This window comes from Chelonia mydas, chromosome 1, assembly GCF_015237465.2.
Source record: "Chelonia mydas isolate rCheMyd1 chromosome 1, rCheMyd1.pri.v2, whole genome shotgun sequence".
Classification (NCBI taxonomy): Eukaryota; Metazoa; Chordata; order Testudines; family Cheloniidae; genus Chelonia; species Chelonia mydas.
Genome location: NC_057849.1, coordinates 275767666 through 275777912, shown reverse-complemented (window position 1 = coordinate 275777912; position 10247 = coordinate 275767666). Strand labels below are relative to the sequence as shown.

The following is a 10247-nucleotide window of genomic DNA, read 5'->3' as shown; positions in this document are numbered from 1 at the left end:
ATTTGGCATTTCTGAAGCAGTTCCTCTTAGCAATAACTTCAGTAGTGGGTCATCAGGGAACCACTTCTGGCCTCTCAACTTCCTCCAGGATGTTGCAGTTCCTCTCTCCCCACTAAACCCCTTCTTGTTGGCCTCTTTATATGAGGGTCAGCTAATTAAATTCCAATTCTTTCTTAGGTGCAGCAGGCCAGGCTAATTGAACAGTCAGGCCAGCTCTGGGCCACTGACCCAAAGAATGGTATCCTTTATACGTATCAAGTTAGAGACAGAAAAGATTTAGTGGATCTTGTACTTCAGGGATTTTCAACCTTTTTTCATTTGTGGATCCTAAAAAATTTTGAATGGAGGTGGAGACCCCTTTGGAAATCTTAGACATAGTCTGCAGACCCCCAGAGGTCCATGGATCACAGGTTGAAAACCACTGTTCTAGTTCAATTCACTGTCAATACAAGGAAATGTATCTGAGGGGACTCAAGTTATTCCTGCCAAAATCAATGAGACCTTAAACTTACTAAAGTGACGGCAGATAAACCAGTTTCATACGGTAACAGCAATAAATAAAAAGGCAAACAATTAGCTATAGCAGTGGGAATGCATGAATGAGAGAAAGAGAGCCGTGTGCACATTTTTAGGCTCTAGTTAAGTACACGAGCATGTGTTTAAGTGCTATGCTGAATCAAAGCTGTAAATTTTATGTGAAAAATGCAGAAAACATCCATAATTGAAGGTTCAGTTTTTAGAGGATGACAGATTATTGGCAGTATGTAGAGGATGCTGTCAGCGGCTCCAGTGATTAACTTGCTACATCTTTACAGATCCACAGTGCAGGTATGATCATTGAAATTGACCCCATAAACATAGGGTTAGAAGGGACTGCAAGGGTCATCTAGTCTAACCCCAATGATTTTTTGCCCCTTCTGTTTCCCCTTAGAATATCTGATTTATTGGTACTGTATTATACTCTCCTCTTATTTTTAAATGTTGGTAGAGACTGAGATGTTAATATTAATATGTATAAATAATTTATTGAACAATAACATATGCAAATGAATTAGATATGCTTCTCTATATAAAGACATTAATGACATTCTATTTTTTTTCCAATTAACTATACTAACTGTCCATTCCACTAAAATCTAGCTATTGTGATGAGGGGCAGGCAGGATCAGGGGAGAGTTCAGAAAGAATGTAATACAGTGGTCTCACTAATCACACTGTGTAATATTTGGTCTCTGAAAACTTACAGAGCAGTAGTCATGTGATATAATACAGTCATATGCAGTAATAGTTCATATACTATCAATACTAATGTTTTTTAAAAATATAGCTTTAAAATAGATATTTCAAAAGGGTACATCACAATCTTATTAAGTTAAAAATGAAACAAAAAAGCTGAAACGAAATCCTTGCACAACATAATAAAAGAATATTCCATCTTTAACTTCTGGTGGCACACTCAAGCTACACTGTTTAATTCATGTTGTCACCAGCACCACTGGATGGAATTATTTCTAGGTATTATATTGTTCATCTGGTGTTTTAATATAATTTGGTTTTAAAAGCATGATTACTTTCAGCAGTTAATTATAGTAAAGGAACACGGTCAAAGCTGGTGGCCGGTAGGCATTTTTTTTTAAACCTATGCTACTATGGTATATCAATTTCCCCCTGCTGTGGCTGTCTGCTCTGTATTTGATTAGATCTTATACTGAAGTGAAGGGAATCAATGATGTATTTGCAAAGAAAAGATGTAACATGTTTTGGCTTTTTTGTTACAAGGCTGCAACCAGAGCATTGTTTCAGAATAGTTCAGAGTTCCTTGTGTCCCCAAACTCCAAGTGAAATCAACTGGAGTTTTCAGTATGCAAGAATTGCAGAACTTCCCTCTGTTTGACACTGCTTTGCCTCCTTCTTCTCTATATAGCAGATATTTTTAAATGACAATAAATTGGTCAGGATTTGAGGTTTTTTTCACTTCTAAGGTAGATGATATTTTTAGCCTTCCAGCTTTGGCTGTGACTGTTCATTAGTCTTTGGAAAAGTAAATGTAAACTTAAAAAGGTTCTTATATATTTTGCTTTTACATTCCAATTTGACTTGATAAAGTTCTAAACTTTAAGATCAAACTGAGTTACAAGAAAATATGCCAGGAACAATTTACACTTCTCCTCCTAAATATATTAGCAATGAAATACAAAATAAATTTAAAAATACAGAAAAGCTAAGATAGCTGGGTTCTATTTATCACATGAATACGTGCCAAACAAAGCTTGGTCTTTTGCTAACGTTATCTTACTACATTTGTAATTCATGGTAAGCAAAGATCCTATTTCTGTAACAAGTACATTCTGACAATATATATTTTATGGAATAAATATACAGTATATTAAGTTATAGATTTCAGAATAATAGCTATAGTGGATACAAGCAATACCTATATTTAAAAATACGTTCTAGGATTCTCTAGCCTTACTACTAATAAAATTAAAGTAGATCTAAAACTGCCTCACTCTATTGATGCATAATAAAATATATGGAAACATCAAGAGTAAAAAGCCAATTGCTTTTACAACTGAATACTTATAAATATAGTAACTTGCTATTTTCAGGGAAAAAATTGAAAATTATTATAAACTGGAAGTCAGATTAAAACAACTCTACAATATATAGTAAAAAGAGGTTATGGAATGTGATGTGAGAGTTTGTTTTATGTTTGTGGCAAAATTTTGAACAGATGCAGTTTGGTTGATGGACTACAAGTTGTTCATTTCTGGAAATAACTGCAGAGAAAGACTTCACCCTCACTAGCAGCCGATCTTGGCCTCCTTAGATAAAATCCTCACTGACCTCAGTGAACCAATAGGCCAGAGTTTTGTTAGAATAAGGAGTGCAAGATTGGACCTTACAAAGATTTATTCAGAATCCCCAAACTTCTCTACATTTCATAGTGTTTACTTACCATACTGCTCATTAGGAATAAAGTCATAGAAATCTTGTATCTGAGACTGCACTGTACTGAAAAGCCTGATAAAGAAGGTACCAGGTGTGTTGTGGTTCTTACTAATTTATTCTTACACCACTTATTCATAACTTCTTGATAAATTCAGTTATTGTGTTCTCTCTGTTTTCTTGTAACTGTAGGTTGGAATACTGAAGCACAGCTCCAATTGCTTGGTTACTGAATTCTTGATCTAGATTTTATTCTTGAGAATAACCTAGAATTAAACAAACAAAAACATTTCTCAGAGCTAACAAAAAGAATTGTGGGATTGGATCACTCATATTTTCCTTCCTTTCTCCCCAACTAAGAATAACATCAATGAGCACTATAGTACTTTTAAAGATTGAGTTGGGGTGAGATTGTCTAAACTTTATTTAAAACCTTTGAAATTTTGCATTTTAATGTTTAATGGTTCCTGAAACAGTCCAGTTTAAGGTAGAAAAACACAATTTATTACACAAAACATAACCATTTATATCTGTAACATTAAGAGCAGAAAATAGGAATTTTGACTAAGACTCACAGAATAAGGATCCATCAAGCAAAATTCTGATCTCTCATGCAAAACCTCAGCAAAAGACTCTTGTTTAGGGGACCAAAGCAAGATACTAGCCTACAACTTGGAAGAGCTGGGTTCAAGTCCCTGCTTCACCAGATTTCAGAGTAGCAGCTGTGTTAGTCTGTATTCGCAAAAACTTCCTGGATGACATTGGACAAATCACTTAGCTTCTCAGTTCTCCATCTGGAAAGTGGGAGTGATAGAAGGAAGTGCTATCTCACAGGGGTGTTGTGAGGATACATTAAAGATTGTAAGGCACTCAGCTACTACAGTAATTTTGGCCATATAGGTACGCAAGCGGTGAATGGAATATTCCCTACCACAGTGGAGGTAGGATGTGCAGCTAAGCACCTTTCCACCACATTATGCAATGGAACCACAGTGGCTCTTGTGCATTTTGGCTTTTTGTAGCTGTGAAAGGGCTGGGAAAACTTCCCCTCGTATGCGCAGATGCTATTCAGCGTAGTAGTAAGGGATTGTTATATTAAGCTAAAACTGGTAGCAAAAAATTCTTACTTTTTACAAGAACTCTATTTTTTGGCTGATGGGAGTAAAATACAGTATGAGAGGGTGTCCAGAAAGAATACTAACTTACTGCTCAGACTCTTCCTTGTATTCCCTGCCAGACTTGTATGCCAGGCATTGATTTCTAGATTCAGACCTGGAAAAACAGCTCCACATCAAAATGTGGCAAATCCCCTACTTGCAAAGTGCATTTTTCTTGGGGTAGGGCACACTGAAGTCTACCAAGCGGTAAGCACTCTCCGCTCCCGTTGCGGCCAATGCCCAGCAGCTGGTAAGAGATGCTCAACCCTTCACAGGTTCGAGCCAAAAGCATGAGCAATGAATAGTCTCACCTACGACATATGATTTTGCTGTGTATTCTGCTGCTGTTGCTGCTGCTGAATTAGTAGTTGCTGCTGTTGCCGGCGTCGTGCTGTCCTCAGTTTTTCAAAACGAGCCTCCATCTCTTCCAGCACTTTGGGAGTGTAGCGCACGACCAACTTGACACTATCTTTAGCAGCCTTCAGGAGCTCCACGGCTTTTTCATGGTGCTCTCCTTCCACACTCTGCAAGCAAGGAGAACAGAGAGCGTTCTAAAGATGCTGGTTTTATCCAGAGTCCTGCCCTCTTCTAGTACTTGCTGTCACAGGAAGGATGTCAGTGGTTTAAGCTGTTTCCGTATTTTAGACTTTTCAAATGGTCATGGGGGGGGGTAAATGTAAATAGATGTATGCAAGGTTGATGGATTATCTCTCTTTGCATTTTAAATATGACGCTTGAATCATTTTTAGGTTGCATCTGAAATATGAAAATGAGCATAATTTCTGATTCATACAAAAACTGGGGGTGGGGAGAGTTTTGCAAATATACAAGCCAAAATAATGCAAAAACAACTGAATTTAAGAAAAGCATGTCAAACCTTTCCTGTGGCTACCAGATAAGAAAGTGGAATACAGTGAGTGTGAAAGCTTAACATAGGTGAGAACCGAGCAGGTTGGGCCTTTGGGAATGGCTCAATAGCCTTTCATTTGTAAGGCACTGAGACTGCATGGAGCTCAATGCAATATATAAGACCCTACTTAACTTCAAATATGTGAGCAAGCCCACTAACTTCAGAGATTTCTTGTGTTTAGACGTTAATGGGACTGCTCACATGCATAATTGCATCCTTTGCTGAATGGGAGTTAGTATCACAAGTGCAGACCCCTTCCCCTAGTGACTGTTTGGTAGCCTATGCGAAATGAGCTGGTGCTCTCCATCCAGATAGTACAGACAGGCATGTGTACTACAATGGGCACTTACTGCATCTTCAAGAGTAAACCAGGAGGCCAAGGGGTGAGTGATGAACCAGGACCTTACTTTTCATAATCCTCCTCATGCAAGTAGTCACTTTGAACTCTGTAAGTCTTGCTCACGTGAGTACAGAGTGATGCACATATTTAAATGTTTGCAAGATCATAAACTAGCCTACCCAAGAGGTCACATCCTCCCCCATCACAGGGTTTCAGAGCGCAGGCTCCAGTCCCACCCTGAATGTCTGCACTGCAGTTTTATAGCCCTGAAGTTCTAGACCCACAAGCCGAAGTCAGCTGCCCTGGGCTCTGACAGTGGGTACTTCAGGTTTTTTTTTATCAGTGTAGATATACCCTTGTTGCTAAGCCATATTTATGCAGGACTTAACTGTGTCTGAAAACAGAATTTGAATTTAGTTTTAAAAATACTGCAGTTCTAGCTAAACTCTGCAGTACCAGACTGGCTTTGAGCGTGGTGGTTTGTGTGTGCTGATATTGGAAAAAAATAAAAAGGCGTGTGGCCACAGTGGGGAGGAGGTGGCACAAGTGTAGGTGAGACAAGTTCATGGTTTGTGAAATCCAAACATTTAAAATATGGCATGCAAGTGAAAGAGAGCTTTCTGACTTTTTATGATGTATGAAGGTGGCTTTTTGGTTACTATTCAGTTGGGAATTTTACCCTGGTTTCCTGGAAGACCATAAGGGTAAGTGGAGAACTCTGATATCTATGAATTGAAACATAACTGAGAGAAGTGTGGGGCTTTTTGTTTGTTTTTTTTTTGTTATTCAGACTATTTAAAACTATTGTTTTTGTTAACACCCATTTAACTCAAATAGACAACAAACAATTCAGAGGAAAGCTCTTTTTGCTAAAGATTGAAGACCTCCTTCAATTAAGAGCCAAGAAACCACATCTCTGGATTCTGCAGAAAAAACAGGAGATGAGACATTACTTATATTTCTAAGCTTAAAAAAAAGTAGCAATTTTGTTGACGTTTTTTCTATATACAATTACCCACAAAAGGAGACTAACCCAATTTTCATCCCCTGACCCACCTACCACTGAAGTCAACTTTAAAAAGCAGCTTCCAGTGTCTCATTTCCCACTAGCTTCCTTGGAACGTAGGCTTGAGCAGAGTAAATCCTCTTTACTGACTGCTTCTCAACATGTAACTATCTATTCCTTTTCAATTTCCTATAATTCCCTATCTCTCTTTTCCCCAAACACCCCCTTCCTTCTCTTTCTTTCAGTTCTGAATTCTAGATTTCCAATCCTCACAAGAAGTGATATTCAGTCCTTGGAACAAGTGAGTGATAATGCCTATTTGTGAGAGAAAGCAAGGTCTTCTATCAATGAGGTTTGATATAGTCCCTCAAAAGTGGTACTTTATCTAACTTTATTTGTGGTAGAGTACAGAGGAAAAGACAGGAATGAGGGAGAAAACATACTAACAACTGAAAGATCTCAGGGCCCTGATTAAGGGCAAAATTCCCTTGTCCGATCAGTACATACCCTTTCTCACACTGCAAATGCAAGTCATTTTTTGAATCTGCTGTGAAATGAAACATACTCCCAAATGTGCTTAATTTCTGATTTGTATGCTTACATTGTTTTTAAATAGTAGGTCTTCAAAAGCAGAGGTGATTTCTCTGAAAGAGGTTTTTCATTTTTTCCCCACTAAATTGCTTGACTGAAGTACATTTCAGGAGTACAAATTGTTCCACAGATTAGGTGGAATAGTGGAATTCTATAATGACAGATGATTGTCATATACATTCCAACAAACAAAAGTGTCTCAGTGCAAAAACCCTACAACCAAGATCTTCATGTGGATTGTAGACCATTTTTAAATGAATGTTTTTTTTCATAAAAGAAAAGAAATCAAAGCTTTGCCACACAGTATCTTGAAGCAATTGTGTATCATGCTATTTAAAAGGAAACTATGCCCATATGCCACAAATCTCCAAAGAGAAGAAGCAGCACTAATAAAAGTCCAATATTGCAAGAATACATTGGCATCATTTTAGGAATGTCAGAAATTAGAAGAAAATTTTGCTTATTTTTGTCACTTCTAATAGATTGTGAATACTGTGTGAACAGGGCAGAACAAATATGAATTACTTCTGCTGTGGCACACTATGAGAGAGAACTTTCAAGGCAGAAGATGCCAAAAGCAGGCACATGACATGACTTGACTTCAATGAAACGTGTAACACAATCAATACTGTTTGTCCTCTAACCTCTTGCTGGCAGCAAACACAAGAGATACATCAACAACATATTTGGAAAATACTGTCGCAAGCAAGGAATAAACTTTTAGATTAACTGATGGGACATAAATATTTCAGAAATGTGAACATGCTTCAGAAAGCATTACATTTATATTCAAAGTTGGGGGAATGATAATTATCATTTCAGGTGCTAAAATGATGAGGTAGGCCCAGGGGTAAAAGTAACTTAAATGACTTATCGGTATGCAGGGCCCCGATATGGGCCCTGGGGCAGCTACCTCTTTTGCCCTCCCCCCGCCGCACCCATCAGCAGCCCTGCCGGTACAGTCGGCACTTTCTTGCTGGTATGCTATGCTATACCGTACCGTACCGGCTCACTTTCACCTCTGTAGGCCATTCTGTATTTGGCAGCCAGAGTGAGAAGGAACCTTCAACTAACTAACTAACCCCCTTCCATGTAGCTTCAGATGCATGACCATATGGTTTCTGAAGTACAGATTTTCTAAATCTCTTCCATAACCCTCCCACTGCAAGATCTTAAAATAGTATTAAAGTTATGTGACAGAGTACACTTTTTTTTTTTTAGTTGTTGTGATTATGATGATACAAATCTGCTGAACTTCCAGAGCTAAATGAAAGTAATTTGCAGAAAATAGAATTCCACTATAAATACTTGAAAAATTATTAGGTGAGAATATGTCTAATGCACAAAATGATCAGAGCTCAAATGGAAAACAATATATGAATAGGGTATTTTAAAATTTATTTGAAAGATAATTTGCATGTACAAACTAAAAATTTGCTTAGGAGTTTTGTGGTTTGATTTTTTTTCACAATCAATCTATTTTAATAAACCCATAGGATGTACTGAATTCCATCAGAGGAGAATGTACTCAGTGCTTACTGTGCTAGCTATATAATAAATCATTAATATGTGACATGGTCACATTGATCACTTTAAAGTGACTTCTGTTCTTGAAACTAACCACATGCAGCTCTGCATCCTTCTGCATATCACTTTCTTCCTAACGAATTATGGTCAATATGAATCGGCATCAGCGTTGGGCACCCATAGCAATTAACACTGTCTATATTTACTGAGCAGCATATATTTACTTCACTGCTGTTATTTATAATAGGCAGTAAAGCACATGGCAAGTAGCATATCTGAATTTGCATGCAATTATTTAAGTATAAAACATTTATTTTGTTTTTTTAAAGGGGATGGATGGCTACAGACAGTGCTGTACGCAATTGTGGTTGTGCCTGTGTAATGGACTCAACAAGATTGTGTACATCCACTTCTCAAACCACTTAAACGTGATCGCAATTCATAGCTGCTCATTTTTGGGACTTCACCCCGGTCCCCTCCCCATTTGTATAAAGTCCTCCAGCTTAACACCATCTTCTTCTAGTTAGTAATGAAGGGCTTGACCCTGCTCCCATTCAAGTCAATGGAAAAACTCCCATTGACTTGAATGGTGCAGGATAAAGACTTAAGCTTTCAATCAAAACAAGGAAGGTGAAACTACAAAAGGCAAAGTAAACGATTATGCTACTAAATATGGAACTTGATCCCATCACAGACCTGAGTTCAGGTATTATCAACCAAAGCTAATTTAAAGGTGAGTTCGGCTGCATTCAACACCATTACTGCACCTAGTTTTAATGCATCTGTGCCCGCCGTCACTCTTAAATTCATAAGAGTTTGGCCAGAAGAGACCATTAGATCATCTAGTCTGACCTCCTGTATACACAGGCAATTAAATATTACTCAGTGACCCCTGTGTCAAGCCTAATAACCTCTGTTTAACTAAAGCATAACGTGTTTGTATGCTGAGTGTTATCTGGGGGACTGCTCACTAACACCTCCTCTAATAAAGAATACCATATGCCAGTGCTGCTTGCTGAATAAAAGGTTGTGATACTATTTAACACCCAACTTGGCTTTCTCCCTCTTTGTTTAACAACCTAAGAACAGCAAAGAGAAAGATATTCAGAATACACATATAATTTTTTTTTAATCTTGTAGCATTGGCAGGTGCTATCAAGCAGAATAAAAGTAAAATACCTAATGTAGAGATAACAATAGGTAAAGGAATTGCTGATATTATACAGGAAAGCACTGTCATTACTATACCAAGGTGCGTATAATTATAGTCAAAAATCCCCTACTCAGTTGCAGACAAGGAAAAGGAATCTGATTACTGGGCAAGAGGCAAAGTGCGAGTAGTATTGCTATTTGAGGTCTGTAAGTACAGATGTTGGATGAGAATTAGTTCTTGTATATTTATGCCGTATCCCCTGCAATATCTGACTCACAGTAGCTATGCAATAAAAGCATAACCAGTTCCAAATATGGACAGCTACCTTTGTGTCCTGGCTGAGCCATCTGCGGGGCTTACTGCATACAATGTACTTTACTCCCCTGCACACTGATCGGGTATTTCTTTTAAACTTCTGGTGAGACAATTTAAGCGACACCAACCGCTCATGCTAGGATAAGTAATACATGTTCTGAACGCTCAGCCCTAGTTTTATGCTGATAATTATAAAGTTGGATAACCACCAACATATGAGCATAAGCAAGCTGCTGATATTTCATTTTCATCTCATGTACCACTGCTGATCCATCTGTTATACTGCACCTGCTGTATAT

The 10247-nt window shown here is 37.9% G+C and overlaps 1 protein-coding gene across 1 annotated transcript in view; it reads right to left on the bottom strand.

The window, feature by feature from the left end:
* Positions 1–1981: 1981 nt before the first annotated feature.
* LIN7A (lin-7 homolog A, crumbs cell polarity complex component) overlaps positions 1982–10247 on the bottom strand; it is a 75913-nt gene continuing 67647 nt past the window's right edge. Inside the window, exons 6-7 of the mRNA XM_007059030.4 lie at positions 4418–4630; positions 1982–3215 (exon numbers count right to left, since the gene is read on the bottom strand). Coding sequence (XP_007059092.3) covers positions 4418–4630 — 213 coding nt within the window. The 3' untranslated portion in view covers positions 1982–3215. The remainder of the gene's footprint in view (positions 3216–4417; positions 4631–10247) is intronic.